We start from the raw sequence: 19,453 nt of genomic DNA, 5'->3' as shown, positions 1-19,453 counted from the left end.
GGTTTTGAAGCCCAGAAAGAAGAACAAGTTAGATGTGGCCTGGGAGGGACCTTATACCATCGCCCATAAGGTCTCCAACGTGAACTATGTAGTGAACTTAAGTGAAGATGGGGAACAATGTAGGGTGTTCCATGTAAATATGCTAAAACCTTATTTTGACAGGGGTAATTTGGTTTTAGTTGCAAAGAAGGGAGTGAGTGCGGGAACTGAATTGTCGGGTTGGGGGAAAATATCCCAGGAAGAAACCATTAAGGAGGTTCAGTTCGCCCCTTCTCTTAATGGAGAACAGAGAGCCCAATTACAAACGATATTGGGAGGGTACAAGACAATCTTTTCAGATGTACCAGGGAAGACGAACTTAGCGTGTCATAAGATTGACACAGGGGATTCGAGGCCTGTAGCACTCCAACCATACAGAGTGACTGGCCCGAATGCCAAGTATGTACAGCAGGAGGTAGAAGAGATGTTACAACTGGGTTTAATTGTACCATCAGAAAGTCCGTGGGCCTCACCTGTAGTCCTAGTACCCAAACCGGACAAAACCATGAGGTTTTGTGTGGACTACAGAAGACTGAATAAGATCACAGTACCGGATGTGTATCCAATGCCTCGCATAGACGAGTTAGTCGAGACAATTGGAGCTGCCAATTTTACTACCACCTTAGATTTGACAAAAGGTTATTGGCAGGTAGCTATGGATCCAAAAGATCAACAGAAAACAGCGTTTATAACCAAGGAGGGACTCTTTGAGTTTACTGTGTTACCATTTGGGTTAAGGAATGCTCCATCCACATTCCAGAGAGTAATTGATAAAATGCTAGTAGGACTGAAAGAATTTGCGCTCGCATATATTGATGATATTGCTATTTTCAGTGCTACATGGAAGGAACACTTGCAGCATGTGGCCATTGTATTACAGCGAGTGAAAGATGCGGGTCTCACCATCAAGGCATCTAAGTGTCAACTAGCCATGGCCGAGGTTAAGTATTTAGGGCATGTGCTAGGAGGAGGTAAGATCAAAGCAGATTGGGGAAAGGTGCAAGCCATACATGAGTGGCCCAGACCCCAAACCAAGAAACAAATTCGAGCGTTTTTGGGCGTAGTAGGATACTACAGGAGGTTTATACCTGAGTTTAGCACGATAGCAGCACCGCTATGTGAGTGCACCAAGAAGAAGAACCCTGATCCAGTAATCTGGAATTCAGAGTGTGAACAAGCGTATGAACATCTGAAAGTGGTTCTGACCACGGAACCAGTGTTGAAAACGACCCTTGGCACTTACCGTGAGGGGTCCTTCTCCTTAGAGGACAGGAGGACATCTTGGGTGTTTCCCACCGTCCAATCAGGGAGGCAGGAATCTTAAAAAACTTCCCCTTCCTGTGGATGTGGGAACCACCCTCCTTCCAGTTCGGGTGACTCCGAGAAGCAGTAAAAAACTCTTGCAACCATCACTGCTATGAAAAAAAAAGGTGAGCTAACTGGTGGTCGGTACAAAAACTTGGCATGAGCCTCCCAAACCGACTGAAATAAACTCATATAGAAACTGAGAAAAAACAGGTAAACTACAGGTAGCCTGTGTTAAAGAGTAATCAACAGCTGTAGATGAGACTACAGGAGAAGAAGTTAGATCCAGACACATAAAAGATAGATGCTGCCCGAGGTAGGACGATAGAAGAAGGGGCGGGCAAGATGTCCTCCTGTCCTCTAAGGAGAAGGACCCCTCACGGTAAGTGCCAAGGGTCGTTCTCCCTAAGAGGCGGAGGACATCTTGGGTGCTCCCATAGCAGTATGTCATACAGGGTGGGATCGTCCTACTCAGGCAGCACGTGTTGCAGGATTCGTCTGCCAAAGGCTGCGTCCGCCGACGCATATGCGTTCAACTTATAGTGTCGGATGAAAGTGGAGATAGATGACCACATAGCTGCCTTGCACACCTCCTCTATGGAGGCATTCCTGTTGAAGGCAGCATTGGTGGCCGCACTCCTGGTTGAGTGTGCAGTGATCCCTGGTGGTACGTGAAGGTTTAACGCCTTATACGCCTCCGATATACACTGCTTGATGGCGTAGCTAATTGCTGATTTGGACATCTTCTGTCCCAGTCTAGGAGCCGCTATATTAATGAACATGAAGTCTGATTTTCGAATAGATTCAGTTCTTGTAAGATAGACCTTAATTGCTCTTCGCACGTCTAAGGTATGCCATGCGCGCTCCTTGGGATGCTTGGGATCCGGACAGAAGGATGGTAAGTTGATCTCTTGACTCTGATGGAATCTAGAAGAGACCTTCGGTTGGAAGGCAGGGTCCGGATAGAGGATCACCTTGTCCTTGTGGAACACACACAGTTCCCTCTTAACCGATAAGGCCCCGATCTCTGAGACTCTTCTGGCCGATGTTATTGCCACCAGAAAGATGGTCTTCATACGCCTGAACTTTAGGGATACAGAACTTAAGGGCTCGAAAGGAGGACCTGTTAGGGCCGAGAGTACCAGGTGCAATCTCCAGGTAGGAAACCGATGTACTTGTGGTGGAGAACTCATGGAGGCTCCTCTAAGGAAGCGTCGAATATGGGGGTGAGATGAGAGGTTCACGCCGTCCACCTGCTGGAGAACTGAGGATAAGGCTGCCACCTGACGTTTGAGGGTAGCTGGCTTCAATCCAGAATGGAGACCGTCCTGAAGGAACTGCAGGATCTTGGGGACAGAAGGATGCAATGGGTCCACGGCTTTTCTCCGACATCATCTGTGGAAGGCTTTCCAGGACATGTCGTAGATCCGCGTTGTGGAGCTTTTTCTGGATGCTAGGATGGTGTTCGTCACGTCACTTGCATAACCAAGATCTAGGAGAGAGCGCCGTTCAACCTCCAAGCGGTCAACCTCAGCCAGTCTGGATGAGGATGCCAAACCGGGCCCTGTAACAGCATGTCTGGCCAGATTGGTAAGTGAAGCGGTTCCGCTACTGACATCTGTTGGATTGATGAGAACTAGTGACGTCGCGGCCACCAGGGAGCAACCAGAATGACGTCGGCCCTTAGCAGCCTGATCCTTCTGAGCAACCTCGGAATGATCGGGATTGGGGGAAAGGTGTAAAGAAGGCCTTGCGGCCAGGGAGAAGTTAATGCGTCCGTGGCCTCCACTTGGTAGTGGTAGTACCTCGTGTGGAATCGAGGAAGCTGGTGGTTCTGAGAAGACGCAAAGAGGTCCAACACCGGCGGGCCGAAGCGTGTCACTATCGTTAAGAAAAGCTTCTTGTTGAGAGACCACTCTCCCGATTCAATTCTCTCCCAGCTGAGCCAGTCCGCCTTGATATTGCAAGTCCCCTTGATATGCTCCGCCCTTATGGACTATAGATGACTCTCCGCCCATTTGAACAGTTTCACGGCCTCCTTGTGAAGGGAAGTCGACCTGGACCCCCCTTGTTTAAATAAGCCTTGGCAGCGATATTGTCCGTTCGAACCAGGACATGCCTCCCGGTCACCTGGTTCTGAAAGTACAGGAGAGCCAGTCGAATGGCACGGAGTCCCAGAAGGTTGATGGGAAGACTCGCCTCCTCGGTTGTCCACTGGCCCTGGGTAGGTATCTCGTTGAGGATCGCCCCCCAACCTGAAAGGCTGGCATCTGAAAAGAGCTGTATTTCCTTCTCTACGAGGAACTTTCTCCCCTGACGCAGGTTGTGGTCCTTCGTCCACCACAGGAGACTCTCCTTGACCTTCTTGGGAACAGTCAACGACATAGGGCGCTTCTCCATGATCTGGATCTGATAAGGGCGCAAAAAACATCTGAAGTTGTCTGGTGTGAAAGCGGCCCCATTGAAGCGCCTCTAGATTTGAGACTAGAAGACCCAAAAGTCGTGCCAGGGTCTGGAGAGATGACAATGGTTCCCGCACTATCTGGAGCACCAAAGCCTTGGTCCTCAGTATCTTTTCTTCTGGGAGGAAAACAGAGTCCTTGTGTCGATGACCATACCCAGATGTTGTAGCCTCTGGGACGGCTGTAAATGACTCTTGGGAATGTTGATTATGAACCCGTGTTGTTGAAGACAGGATATGGTGTGTATAACATCCTGCTCCGCACTCTCCCTCGACGAGGATCTTATCAGCAGGTCATCGAGGTAAGGGTGCACATGCAACCCTCTCTGTCTGAGGATTGCTATCAGGTTCACCAACACCTTGGTGAACACCCGCGGTGCCGTCGCCAGGCCGAAAGGTAAGGCTCTGAATTGGTAGTGAGTCCCATTTACGCAAAAAACGAAGAAACTTGTGATGTACTGGGAGGATTGGAATGTGCAGATATGCCTCTGTTAGGTCCAGAGAAGACATGTAGTCCTGATGGTGCAGGGACTCCGTTATAGATTTGATGGACTCCATCCTGAAGTGACGGAGGTTGATATATCTGTTTAAAAATTTCAGGTCTAGAATCGCTCTCCAGTCCCCGTTTTTCTTGGGCACCGTGAAGAAGACGGAATAGACGCCTTGACATCTCTGCAATGGAGGAACAGGCTCTATCGCTGCAATTTCCAGCAAATGTTGAATTGCTTTGAGGGTGATGCTTTTTCGTTCTGGGTTTCAGCGAAGAGGAGACACCAAGTAACGATCCCAAGGTGCCCTTTTGAATTCTATGGGCTAACGATTTCCAACGTCCAAGCATCGACCCTCGAGGCCGCCCACGCCTGCTGGAAGTGTAGTAGACGGCCCCCCACTGGAATAGAATTCCAGTCATGCTTTGTTGGGCTTGGGGCCCTTCTCGAATTTGTCGGACCCATCGGGCTGATTCCTCTGGAACCGGGAATTGAAGAAGCCCTTTCGGAAACTCTGTTTGGACTGTCCCCAGGTTGTTCTTCTGAAGTCCTGTTTTGGTTTGGAGAAGCTGGAGGAGGCACGAAAGGAACCAGACCCGAAGCTTCTCATATCGGAGCGGCGCAGATACTTGGGCATGGCCTTTTTCTTATCCCGTGTTTCCACCAGGATCTTATCCAGGGCGTCTCCAAATAGCTTTTCTCCCTGGAATGGGTATGCTGACACGATGGACTTCGAGTGCATGTCTGCCGGCCAAGCCCGGAGCCATAACCCCCGCCTTGCTACGGTGCTTGATGCCATTGCTCTAGCGGAGAAGGTGAAGGCATCCAATGAAGCATCCGCTGGAAATTCGGAGGCCCTAAGGAGTCTGCTGGTACCTTCCAGGACCCGTTTATCCAGGTCTGGCAGTAGCTGGGTAAGCCGTCTTATCCAGACGATCGCTGCTCTGGAAACTATAGAGGTGGCCGCAGCTGCCTTGATGGCCAGAGCCATAGCTTCGTGGCTCCTCTTCAAGGCCAAGTCTATCTTTTTGTCCCAGTTGTCTCGCACCGAGCCATGGCCATCCTCAGCTAACAGACCGTGTGACTGTAAGGCTGCGATTGGTGCATCCACCAATGGTACTTGCAGCATATCGTTAGCAAAGGCAGGTAATTCATAGAGCTTCTTGATAGAATTGGGTACCTGTCTGTTGGTACTAGGTTTGGCCCACTCAGATTTCAACTGACGCTCAAAGAACTCAGGGAAGGGAAAAACCTTTTCAGAGGATCTGAATCTGGGGAAAAACTCCGTATTCCCTTGGGTTTGTTTTTGGGGTTGGCTAGTGGGTGGGGAGACTCCTGCTCCTCGAGTGATGTTTGTAAGTCTAGAGCAGAAGTCACCTTGGCTAAAAGAGGTTGGAACTCTTCTGCCTTGAAAAACCGTGATGAGGGTTCCGGAACTGCAACATCCTCTATCTCCTCATCAGATAAGAATTCGCCCTCCTCCCGATCTCCCCCATAGGAATCATGAGAGTGGGTCTCAGAAATGGATCTTTCGCTCTCCATCTGGTCACAGAGCAGAGGTTTCTTTGAAGCCCTATGGTGGCTGGAGCTACCTCTGGACCTCTTTGGAGAAGGTGATCTGGAGGAGGAACTGGACCTGGGGGACCTGGGTCTCCTATGGCCAGATGCCCTGACTGCTGCCCCCACCATCTGCTTTATTGATTCAAGAAACTCAGTAAAAAAAAGGAGGGTCCCATAAAGGGTACGTTACCCAAGCCCGACTGGGGCTGGCAGGTCTGCGTGGCTTCCAGCGCAGGTTGGATCACATCTGCGACTGAGTCTCCCGCCAGGAGGTTGGCATCGGGACGTTCCTGCATCTGGAAGCTGCATGGCTGAGGTCTGTCCCCGTTTTGCGCCTTTTTGCGCTCCCCAAGATGGCCGCCGCCAGTGGGGAAGAGCCCTGACGAGGAAGCCTCCTCCGCAGCTGGGGAAGACCAGCGCCGCCTGCGTTCGCCTTTGGGTTTCTCGCCCCTACAGGGCACGTTGCCGGTAGCCGAGGCAAGCTTAGAAGTCATGCCGGCTCCGGAGGCGGGCCTCTCGGTTCCGCGCCAGGCGTCAGGAACCAGGTCGTCGTCCATGAACGCGTCTCTTGACCGACGCGTCATTTTCCCTCTCCTCTGCGGCTTGAATGCTGTGCGCTCGGCCGCGGCTTGAGTTTAAACAGCCGTGCCGTTTCTGAAGCGCTGAAGAAAGTGGGGGGGGGGGGGAAAGGAGGCAGAGAAGCTGAGAGGGACTGAAGGACGGATTGAAAGGCAGAAAAAAAGATCTGAGGTAGAATATCAGGAGATGAACAACAAGGTAGGAACTGAGGGGAAAGAAAAAGTATCTTTTTTTTTTTTTTTAAGAGATAGGCAAGTAATGAGAAAGGGTAGGAACCTAGCCTAAACGCTGCTACTCCCTGTCGAGGCAGGAAATAAACTGGAAGGAGGGTGGTTCCCACATCCACAGGAAGGGGAAGTTTTTTAAGATTCCTGCCTCCCTGATTGGACGGTGGGAAACACCCAAGATGTCCTCCGCCTCTTAGGGAGAACTCCAGAGTTTTCAAAGGAGTTTACCCTCTTTACTGATGCATCTAATGTTGGGGTTGGTGCAACTTTAAGTCAGCAAGGAGAGGAAGGACTGTATCATCCAGTTCTGTATTTGAGCAGAAAGTTATTGGACCGAGAGCAACACCTCTCAGTAATTGAAAAAGAGTGTTTAGCGATTGTGTGGGCAATAGGTAAATTGAAACCATACCTATGGGGAAGGAAGTTTACACTGTGTACAGATCATTCTCCCCTGAAATGGTTGAACCAAGTTAAAGATACGAACAGCAAACTGATAAGATGGAGTTTACAGCTCCAAGATTACAACTTTGACATCCAGCATATCCCTGGGAAGCAAAATGTGATAGCAGATGCGCTATCAAGAAGAATGTGAAGTGTTAAAAGTCTGTTTGTATAGTAATGTTAAAGAGTATTAGACTGTATAACTGAGTAAGAATGTATATAATTTTGAAGTTGGTATTATGACAAAAGTGTTATAACGTAGTGTAACCCAAGCAAGTGTGCCCATGTCCCATTGCTCAGCAAAAGGCTGAGACCTTTCGCCTTGCGCAGTGTCTCAAAAGGGGGAGGGACATGTGACGGAAAGCAGTGGGTTAAGAATAAACTGAAGGCGCACAGGGCTGCGTCAGGTGACCTGAGGGTGGGGGGGCAGAGTGCTCTGAGCTCTCAGGGAGGGAAAAAAAAAGTTGGTTGGTGACAGGAAACTGCTGAGGCAGGAGTTCTGTCAGGAGTCTGTCAGAGTTGGAGCCTGACAGAAAGACTGAGAGGGTCAGTTCGGGCCTGAGAGAGGCTGAGAAGAAGCTGATCCTGAGAAGAAGCTGGATGAGGAGACGGGGAAGTCTTCCAGAGACTGCCAGCTTGACCTAACCAGCCGAGAGGGCTGTGTGTGTGTGTGTGAGTCAGTTAAAGACCTGAACGGTCGCAGACACCAGGAAACTACTCTAAAGACCTAGTGAGGAGGTTGAGGGAGTAGATGTGGGTCAGAGACACCAAGAAGGGCTGAGAGAAGAGTCTTCAGTCGAGGGGTGTGACTAGACACATCTATCCCAAGAGGCCAGACCTCGACAAAAGGTGGAGAGGGAGTTGAAGGTGAACTGTGTAACGGTGAAAGACTCAAAACAAAAGAAAAAGTAATCGTGAAGCCTGAAACAAAATAGTAACCTGTGTAAATATCTCCCATATCCCCAGTTTAAGACTGTTTGTAACAATAAATCTGTGGTTTTAAGTTCAAGTTCTCGTGAGCCTATATTGTGTGAGAAAAACCACAAAGCTGCAGTGGTCCCATCCATCGAAACAAGTAAAATACCCCGAAGAGACTGAAAATTAGAGATCTAGTGAGGCCGTGAAGCTGGCGCTGCGATAGTGGCCTTCCCAAATCACTTCTTTCTCAGTCCCACTATCAATCTGTAATATGGGGATAACCATATTGGTCTGCTCTGCACCGCTGTTGTAAGTATTAGGACTGCAATTATATGACAAATTTGGAACACTGAAAGTCCTGTATAAGTGCTACATAATTTTATTAGAGAAATCTCACTTGTTTTACTAAAACAGCAAAGCATGCACTGACATTTCTCACATTGACTATTTGCATAGATTATCATGTCTGTACAGCTCCTTACATTCAGTTGCCAGGGTTCCTCCTTCTTGGCCTCTCGACAACTCTAATTAGTAGACCTTTACACAGAGACCAGTTCAGTCCTTATAAGGGTAGTCAAAATGAGAAATCTTGATTGAACACATTAAGAACCTAACAGCGTTCTAACTCCTAATCAGGGTCTTTTTATATTAGACCACTACAGCCTCATCCATTTTCTAAAGATTGATAGGCACCATTTTTGGGAACCCTCCTCTAAAAGTATGTGAATTTGGAACAAAAGGCCAAAGAAGAGGACCAAGAAGAGAGGTTATCACCCTGTATGTAGTGTGGAAAGGACTGTTGCAAGAATGCTTATTGGATGAGACTAGCTCACAATTTCTTAATTCTAAGAACCTTCCTTCTAATAATTTATTTTGCCTCCATTTACATACCTGTTTTAGCCTTGCTAGTTCTTTCAAAGCCCGAGCCCACTGTTGCTTGTAGTGCAGTTTTGACTTGGTAGCTGATTCCAATTTCCTTTCGAGATCCCCCTATTTAAAAAACCAAGTTTTCTTTGCTTGATTATGCATATAGAGACCAGATTAAGAAAACTGTTGAGTATAATATGTGACATCTTAAACTGTTATGCAATTTGATGTAAATATTGTGGCACACAGACATATTCTTATTTAAGCAATAGCTTTCTTTTTATTGTCTAACAAGGCAAAACGAGATTAGTCTGTACTCAGACAGTTTGCATAAACACCTTTTAAACATCTTCAAAAAGAGACAAAAATAATATGACCATTTAGTTTTTTATATTCCAGTTTAATTGATGGTAGAAGGTCTTGCATGTTTTATCCTTGAAGCTGTAACAAATGTGTCCCTTTTAATTTGAACAGATTGTACCATAAGTCTTCGGTTCCAAAGGTCACGGAGTCATTATTCATTTTTTAGAAGATATACCTTTAATCCCACTGACTGGCCATCTCAACCACAGTAAGTAGAAAATTCCACCATTAGTGCTATTGCTATGTCATCTATTTATTAAATAAATAAATCTGATTAAATAAATATGAAATATAAATAAATTACACTACTGTGGATTTCAGAGACCTGTTATGTCTGGTATTATGACATACGAAGTCACTGTCAAGCTGATGCCTATGTTATCATTTTAAAGCAGGTTGGGAATTCGAAGGTGGCAACTGTTAGAAGAACAATACAAGAAGATGTACCTTCTTCTAAAGAAAGTGAAAGCTGTATTGGCCTTTGAGTCCAATAGATCATTCTGCAGAAACCTACAGTACCTTAAATTAGATTAAGTGCCTTTTTCAACTTCTGTCCTGTGTTATAGAACTTCTTACTTAGGAGAAGAGACTGGTGCCATCCTTGCAAACATTCTGGAGTAGGATAAAGATGCTTTTATTTGGGAAGGCTTTTGAAGGACTTAAAAGCAGCAGCAGCTGTTGTTTCCCTGAAGTGATTTGGTTGTTTTTTATATAGCATTTTAATGTTTATTACCATTTTCATGAATTGTTTACTTTTAGCTGCCTTGAGTATCTTGAATGATTAAAAAAAAGTAGGTAGTCTCCACACATTTTGAGCTTCAGGGAATATTTCACAATATTTGTCCATCCAAACTGAGTGACATCCTGAACATAATAGAGCTCGAGAGATGTAGAAATTGGCTCAAGGAAAGAGAAAGATTTTAGACCATATAATTATCTGGGAATCTGATACCCCCTGAACTAAGCATTCTTTTACAACAGATTTTTCATAACTATTCCCAAACACCCAAACTTACCAAACACCCAAACAAAGTAGAATCAATTGGCATGAGGAGCTTAAGAGAAAGTCAAGCTTTCTCATAGAATGCTACTCATACTGCATCTAAGTGTGAATGATCTGGAATTATTTTTTTTTTAAATCACCACCTCAATAAAAAAAAATTACTTATATAATTACCCATTAAAAATAAAAAACCAACAACAATAAAGCAAAGATATATGGGTACAAAAAATATGACTCAAGTCCTCGTATAAGAAAACAATTTGCAAACAGCAATTACTGTCTATTACTTATATTCTCCATACAGATGTTGCGCTCATGCAAACTGGGAACCTGGGATCCCTGCAATGCACCCAATGGCCATATCATATGAATTTGGGAAATATGGATTTTCATACCCATGTACTGTCTCCAGAAAATGAGCCATAATGCACACGAGGAATACATGCATGAAAAAGTCCACATTTCTGAATGCCAGGCGATGGAATCTCAAGGCAATGTTCATTTGAAACAAAATGACACTTTATTGGAAACTCGTAGCTGGTTACAAAGATTGAGACTAATACCGATGCCTAGGCATGGGTCACTCTTAAGAGATTCTACATCAAAGCAATTCTAAGCAAAGCTCCCTTTCCCAAGACATCAAGGAGTTGGAGGTGCAAACTTTCACACAGGCTTCAGCTTATCTCTTTCCCCTGAGAAGTTGCCTTGCGGCCAAGCTATCTTTTAACGGTTGCATTCTTTTGTGCCTTGGGAGCATCAACAATGTTTACACAGTAATGGCTGTCTTTGATATGCATAGAGACTACATAGCAGGAAAGATATATGGGTTAGTATCAGAAGTCCATATGGTTAGTATGTTGCAGTTAATATTCATAAACCTTACAGAGCCTGACAACAACACAGTCATAGTGGGGATTGTGCTCTCCCGACATCTGTGGAGTTTATATGAAGATAAGTTCCTAGATTATGTGATGATAATGTCTCCACAGGGTAACTATGATAGCAAAAGGAAAAAGGCTAAGAAGTTGACTAGCATTTATTTATGATCCAAAGCTGATTTTAAGCGTACCCCATTTGAAAGTTTGTAACAGTCTAGAAAAGTACTGATACAGATAGCCTGCAAAGGCACCTTGAGAAGAATTCTAGAGGGTGGTGCACAGCTGAAAACTCTCACCACTGGCAACATCTTTAAAACACAGTTTCTTAAAAAAAAATTGTTTACATTTACGCTAGTGTTTTGCAGCTGAGATTAAGTACGGAGTTTATTTTAGGTCTTTTTAAAAAACAATGCTGTATATTTTTATGATGTTATAAAATGCTGCTATACATTCTAAGCTTTATAAATGGCTCTGAAAGGTTTAAAGAAGTCCATAGGCATACCTTCTCTAATGTCAGAATATTTATCTCGGACTGCAACCGGATTTCTGGTTTGCTGCTCTGCTGATCCTTGTATTGTTGAAATTCTTTCTCCAAACCCTTATTCTTGTTTTCTGCTTCATATATCTGTTTGGTTTTGTTTAAAAAAAAGAACACTTGAATGAGCTTACATCTGAATGACAATCTGGCAATCAACTGGGAAGGACATTTTGCAAATGAGACAGAAGATACAGTGAATACTATAGCACAGCTGTTTTGAGATGTCAGATAAGTGAAAGAAAAACACATGGTAAAGTGTGCAAGAAAATACCAAACTGCTTATTTTCCCTGTCCAACAATTCCTTGCAGGCCTCCTGCTTGTTCCCTCCCAAAACCAAATTTTAATGTTGAGTGCACACCATGAAAGCTTCTTCCAGAGTTTCAGCAACCTTGGAAGATTCTAGGCCCATGACGAATATTGGTTTGTAAATAAAAGGAACCTTGGTTTGTAAATAAAAGGAATATTGGTTTGTAAATAAATGACCTGAGGAGAAATAAGGATGCTTCTTGCCCAGATAACACTGATAATATCTGACAGTCAGTTCAAGTGAAAGCAAAAGAGAAGATGGGAAATCTGGCAGGCTTAGTACTTTAAGAGTTTAGTGTCCCAAAGGAGATTCAAGCTGGGGAGTGAATGCTCCGAACATATACACAATTCCCCATACGCCCCGAAGCTTGTATTCACACAGAAGACAGGATACAATGGGGAGCAGCATAAATCAATCAATCCTGTGCTGCATACAGGCAGCCACTGTCCCTGTCTTCTGAAGCTAATATTAGAAAGAGAAAGAATAACTTTCAGTATACATATTCAATGTGCGTATCACTGCAAGAAAGTTATGAAGAATAATGTATGTGCATGCCATCACCAACAAAAGTTTGGTAATCTTGTGGGAATTATAATTTCTGGGTGGTGATAACTCCCATTTTGTAGAACATACTTCTGAGGGAAACATTCCAGATCACTACCACTATTTTAGAAGGATACTGACGCCTTCTGGTTTCCCCACCAATTTTATGATGGAATAATTTTATTTGATAATGATATTTTAATTAACTACATAAATACAAAATATTGTAAATTCTTTGTATTTAACCAATATACAAGGTTGAATGTCTTAATATGTTTACTTTGAAAACAAAGAGCCCATGTGTCTCATTAGAAACGTTTCCAAATTACCTACAAACAAAAACATCAATGAACTTGCAAGCAGCATTATGAAAACATTCAGTACATTAACAAAAACAGAAGTACTTTAAGGTGCCGTTCTCAGACAGCTGAATAGAATGATTCAAACAAACCTTGATTTTAATTTGGTTCCAGTGACACATTGTTTTTTAAAAGGTGCATATTCATTTGCAGCTTTAAGCAAATATTTAGCCAACTTGGCAAAAGGAACATTTCACTCACTTGCTGCTGCAGATGGATCTTGCTCTCTTCCAACTGCCTAATCCTTGACTTCTCCAATTCAACCTGATGAGCACATTCATCTTTGACTCGCCGCATTGTGTCTTGAAGCTCCTGCAGATTTCGTTCATGCTCTGCTTGGAGTTCTGTCTTTAGTCTTTGGAGCTTAAAACACATTAAAACCATGATGAACATTTAAACTATCGCATTTAACATGAAGCTCTAATTATTATTGTCAGAGCCACATTAACATGTATTTTTGTGAATATAATGTCTAAGTTAACAGTAGACATACAGCTCAGCTATTTTTTGTAAAAATAAATTCCACTATAGGAGTTATAAGAAAGAAACTGTAGCTCCTAGCTGTACAGCAGTTATTTATCTATGAGTTCTAGCACCAACCAGGAAATGGCTAGAGATTGGCAGCTTTTAGTATGAAGATGTTCTGTACAAAGTTTAGTGGTACCCTAATTTTATCATTTCCATCCACAAAACAAGGACTTCTCTTCTCACCCATCCCAGTGTTCCAAAAGACTTTTTAAAAGGCTTCAAAAAGCCTATACTGAAAGGCAGACAAAAATTATACTCTGCATGTTGGACTAAGAGAAAGTGACATAGGCTTTGGTATTTGGTTTTCCCCTGGGCATTTTTAGTAATAAAGATCAACAAAAACACAATGCTGTCTGGCTCACATTTACCTCAGTTTCAGAACTGACAAGCTGCTTTTCACGCTTCTCTAGATCAGTCAAAGTTTTTTGAAGCTGTTCCTCCAAAATTGTGTACTCTGCAATCTAGAACATAAGACATTTAAGAAACAGAAAAACTGAACTCTTGAAAATGAATTACCAAAATGTTTGCTATTTCAAATTAATTTACCTTGTAATGGAAGCCAGATTTCAAATGAGACTGAATTTCTGAAAGTGTTAAGTAATGAATCCAAGAAGCCCCTGGTAATTACTTTCACACATAGTGAATTCCCAAATATCAAGCACAGTCAGATTTGTTCTCCTAAAATAGCTCAACAGTGATAGTAGTGGTCTTTTTACTACAGCTACTGGAAAGAAAAACAATGGCATATATCCATCCATTAAGTTCCAAAGACTTAAGAGCACAAGTCTTTGGAACTTCCTGGTTGGATATTTGCCACTGTTTTTCTTCCCAGTTCCTGAAGACTTAAATTCCTGTTAACAAATTGGTAAAATGTGGCTTACTGTTACTGTTGGATGGATCTGTGACTGATTGACAGATTATACCCAAAGAGTGCTTGTGACTGGTTCCTCATCCTCTTGGAGAGGACAAGTGGAGTGCCTCAAGAATCTGTCCTGCACCTGTTTTGTTCAACATCTTTATAACTGATTTGGAAAAAGGAATAGAGGGAATGCTTATTAAATTTGCAGATGATACTAAATTGGAAGGGGTTGTAAATACAGTAGAAGACAGAGTAAGGATACAGGATGATCTTGACAGGCCTCAATACTGGACTAAAACAACTAAAATGAATTTTAAGTGAGATAAATGTAAAGTTCTGCATTTAGGTAGGAAAATTCCAGTGCATACTTATAGGTGGAGAAGACATTTCTCAGCAGTAGTATGTGCAAAAAGGATCCAGGGGTCTTAGTAGACCCTACACCGAATACAAATCAGCAGTGTGATGCAGTAGCTAAAAATGCACATGCAACTTTGGGCTTTATCAACAGAAGCATAGTGTCCAAATCATGTGAAGTGATGGTATCCCTTTACTCTGCTCTGGTTAGACCTCACCTAGAGTCTCGTGTTCTGTTTTGGGCACCACTGTTTAAGAAGGGTATAGACAACCTGGAACCTGTCCAGAGGAGGGCAATGAAGATGGTGAGAGGTCTGGAGACCAAGTCGGTGGGAAAGGGCAGAATACAAATTAACAAAAATAAATAAAATAAAAATAAATATGAAGAAAGGTTGAAGGAACTAGCCCAGAAAGGAGGCACCTGAGAGGTGATATGATCACCATCTTCAAGTACTTGAAGGGCTGTCATACAGACAATAGTGTGGAGTTGTTTTCTGTTGGCCCAGAAGATTAGACCAGAACTAACGAGTTTAAATTAAATCAAAAGAATTTTTGGGTAAACATATGGAAGAACTTTCTGATAGTTAGAGTGGTTCCTCAATTCCTAGAGTGGTTCCTCAGACTTCCATGGGAAGTGGTGGTATTTCCTTCTTTGGAGGTTTTTAAACAGAGGCTAGATGGCCATCTGATAGCAATGCCGATTCTGTGAATTATGAAAAAACAGGGATGGGGAGAAAGACTAAACAACCAGAAAACACCAGATATCTCCCTTGTATAATGAAACCAATGTAAATATCTCCAACTCATAAATAATACACAAAACACTAGTATTACTTATGATAAAAATTCAAAATGTTGTAACATACACATTGTTGCCAATAAATACAATATCCAGAATAACATAAACCAAATGGGGCTTAAGGCAGGGCTTAACCTGTTGAATGACCCACCTATATAGTTATGCTGACACCAAAAAACTGCTCCTGTTTAATGCCTTAGAAACAGGAAGTCTCAATCAGCAATATGATTTGTCAAGCTTTTTTTAAATTTCGTACTGTCTCTTAAAAACTTGCTTCTCTGGTTGAAGCACCTGTTACATTGTATCTATATGAAGTGAGTGGGGACTACTTTCATTGAGAGCTACTGGCCCAGGAGGAAGTTTGTACCACTGAGCCATGAATATTACAGAGGCTATGAGGCTCCAGAGATAAGAAATATTAAAATAAATATTTTTGAAGCTGACAAATGGTTTAGAGAGCCTCAGAGTAAAGGCTTAAGTAAGTATGGTTTTGGCAGCACACATCTATAGCCATTGCAATGTTGTTGTATTGTTAGCTGGATAGTGATGCTTCTATCTTGTTGTTTGTTTACTCTTAGGTTATTCATATGTGCATCTCTTGACAAAGATACTAATCAAAACGGGAAATATAATGATCGAAATTCCGTTGAGAACTTACTTTATGCACAGTTGGAGAATATATTCATATCACCTTTGAGTGTTGTACAAGTCTTTACATATTCCTTGGAAGCTTGGAACTGTAATGGAACTTGGTGGTTTGGTTTATGTTATTCTGGATATTGTATTTATTGGCAACAGTGTGTATGTTACAACATTTTGAATTTTTCTCATAAGTAATACTAGTGTTTTGTGTATGAGTGTTTTGTGCATCTGGACTGAGGCGGTTCAACAGTACTGATGTTGTTAGATCTATGCTGTGTTCGATATGGTCGACCATTAGTTGCTGACCCACCGTCTCACCAATGCAGGGGTTCAAGGGTTGGCTTTGCAATGGCTCTCCTCTTTCCTTTATGGTTGGGGACAAAGGGTGGCAATCAGGGGACAATTGTCCTGGAGACACTCACTTAATTGTGGTGTGCCTCAGGGGGCAGTGCTCTCCCCGATGTTGTTTAACATCTATATGTGCCCCCTTGCTCAGACTGCCTGGAGATATGGGCTGCATTGCCATCAGTATGCTGATGACACCCAGCTCTATCTATTGATGGATGGCCGGTCTGGCTGTGTCCCAGAAAATTTGGACCCAGCGCTACAAGCTGTGGCAGGATGGCTTAGGCTGAGTCAACTGAAGCTGAATCAGATGAAGACAGAGGTCCTGGGTCATGGTGGTCCGGGCAGGGAAATTCCCTTACCAGCTTTTGATGGGGTGCCACTGACAATGGTGTCCAGGATCAGAAGCTTGGGGGTGCTGCTGGAGCCTTCCTTGACAATGGAGGCCCAGATAGCAGCCACTGCCAAATCCGCCTTTTTCCATCTTAGGCAGGTGAGGCAGTTGGTTCCATTCCTTGAGCACGGCGACCTGGCAACTGTGATCCATGCAACGGTCACCTCGAAATTGGACTACTGCAATGCCCTCTCGAACCTGGAAACTGCAGCTAGTGCAGAATGCAGCGGCCAGGCTGCTATTGGGGCTCCCCAAGTGGGAGCATATAAAGCCGGGGCTGTGGGAACTGCACTGGCTGCCCATAGTATACCAGATTCGCTACAAAGTGCTGGTTATCACCTTTAAAGCCCTATATGGCTGAAGATCTGTTTACCTTAGCATACGTCTTTCTCCACATGTTCCCCAGAGGGTACTTAGATCTGGGATGCAAAATCTATTAGTGATCCCTGGGCCGAGGGAGGCAAGATTGAAGTCAACTAGAGAGAGAGCCTTCTCGATTGCTGCCCCCTCTTGGTGGAATCAGCTGCTGAAAGAAGTCAGGGCCTCGCGGGACCTTGCCCAGTTCTGCAAGGCCTGTAAGACAAAACTATTCTGGCTGGCCTTTAATTGATCTGGAATGACTGATATGGTAATATGGAATGACAAAAATATTCTGAATGCCATCTGAAATGAAACAATATCAAATGATATTAGCACCAGACTTATTTTACTGTTTTAACTTTTTAATTTTAATTTAGGATGTAAATAATATAAGTGAATTGTTTGATTTTACTGTTGTGAGCCGCCCTGAGCCTGCTTCGGCGGGAAGGGTGGGATATAAATCCAATAAACCATAAACCATTATTTATGTGTTGGAGATATTTACATTGTTTTCATTATACAAGGGAGATATCTGGTGTTTTCTGATTCTATGAATTAGGTAGATCATGAGAGTGAGGGCTGGAGGGGTTGTATCAGTGCTTAGTCTTCATATCCAGGGAAATGCGGATCTCCACTTTGGGGTCAGGAAGCAATTTTTCTCCAGGTCAGTTTGGCTAGGGATCCTGGAGGGTTTTTTGCAACCTTTTGGGCATGGAATGGGGGGACACTGTGTGTGTATGCAGGGGGAAGGTAATTATGAATTCCCTGCATTCTGCAAGGGTCGGACTAGATGAACCTGGAGGTCTCTTCCATCTATATGATTATAAGTCTTTAGAAGAGGAGGTGGAAATTTCCACTGAATAAATATCCTTCCCCACTACAGACTCCACCTCCAGTGCAATTCTGAAGGTTTGCTGATCCTTAGGAACAACATTTCAAGAGACTCACGCTACATTGGAAGGGGGAAGCGGGAAAGTCCTGCTTTGTCAAGTCATGGACTGATGCAGGCCAAATATGACTTAATCTATACACCATTCCTAATTCTAGCATATTTCTAATGTTTGGTACCTGGACTGTTCTCATATAGTTCTCATATAGTTTAGTATAGTGTACATCTAGGTCTACTTCTGGAAAGGTAACATATAAATCCCTTTTGTCACTGCTGCTGAATTCCTTTGTTAGTTAATTATGTTACACTTAAAAATGAAAGGGGAAAGAAGTCTTACTTTTTTCTTTACCAATGCTTCTCTTTCTCGGTCCCTTTTTCTCCACTCTTCTGCAAGAGCTTGCATGTGAGCCAGCTCTTTCTTCTTCAGCTATAAAAAACCCCACATATTTACAATTAAAAACACTTTCCTTTTGCAAGCCAAGGGAAAATGAATGCTGACTGAACGGCTACACACCCTGCTGAGAAAGTCTTATTTCCTCAAGCAACTACCAAACAGCACAAACTTTCACATACCCAAAATAGATTCCAGATTAAAACACTGGACTTTATATCCAGAGAACCCCCTTTATAACCTGAAGAAGACAACACTTTCCAGAACAGAAGATTATTTTTTCTGTGAAGGCTAAAAAGAAAGTTACTAAGAACAAATAATATTTACAGCAAGGAAAAGTGCAAGTCTATTTCAAAGTCAACACAGCAGTAAAACATGTCACATTGTGCCACAAGTACAAATTTTGTAAAACATTCAGGGAAACACTGCCAGTTTGTGTTATAATGCTAATAAATACTGCTACTATGGTCCATAACCAACCACACCTATTGAAGACTTAAGAGTAATTATCTTAAGCTGGGGCGGGGAGCCCTGGGAACAAAATTCTGGGGAGCACAATTGGTTGCAGCATGATGAAGGAAGTCAGAAGAAACTGGCTCTCTTGTAAGAAAGAGTCCAGAAGTCTTTGGAACCAGCCACTGCAAGTTGTAAGCAGAAAATTGTAAAAGAGATAGAAAAAGCACACACGTTTCCACTTGTGCTAATTGGACTAAAGTATGAAAACTAACAATGAGGAGAAAAAAATTAACAGGTGAAAATAAAAAAATAACAAGTTCACTAACAATAGCAGAAATGTTTCACTTCCAAGTTATGTTTAGCTCTCCAGAAATGGCACATCATGGTTTACTCAGATTACAAGTTCCCACTATAATGTGATATGTAGGAAACTATTACGTACAAGTTGCATCAGAAACCCGTAAACTAGGACTCTTTCTCTGAGGTGCAAAATCCAGAACCTCATGCCTGGCCCATATTATATAGAGACTAGAGCAGGGGTGTCAAATTCATTTCTTAG

General features: G+C 43.2%; 1 protein-coding gene across 1 annotated transcript in view; it reads right to left on the bottom strand.

The window, feature by feature from the left end:
- The window catches only part of CEP120 (centrosomal protein 120), an 82,066-nt gene that overhangs the window by 27,493 nt on the left and 35,120 nt on the right, over positions 1-19,453 (bottom strand). Inside the window, exons 14-18 of the mRNA XM_060235529.1 lie at positions 18,385-18,474; positions 13,774-13,866; positions 13,079-13,240; positions 11,632-11,754; positions 8,910-9,008 (exon numbers count right to left, since the gene is read on the bottom strand). Of these exons, the coding sequence (XP_060091512.1) occupies positions 8,910-9,008; positions 11,632-11,754; positions 13,079-13,240; positions 13,774-13,866; positions 18,385-18,474 (567 nt within the window). The remainder of the gene's footprint in view (positions 1-8,909; positions 9,009-11,631; positions 11,755-13,078; positions 13,241-13,773; positions 13,867-18,384; positions 18,475-19,453) is intronic.

Source organism: Heteronotia binoei, chromosome 4, assembly GCF_032191835.1.
Source record: "Heteronotia binoei isolate CCM8104 ecotype False Entrance Well chromosome 4, APGP_CSIRO_Hbin_v1, whole genome shotgun sequence".
NCBI lineage: Eukaryota > Metazoa > Chordata > Lepidosauria > Squamata > Gekkonidae > Heteronotia > Heteronotia binoei.
Note: the sequence above shows the minus strand (reverse complement) of the source record. Positions and strands in the feature narration are given on the sequence as shown.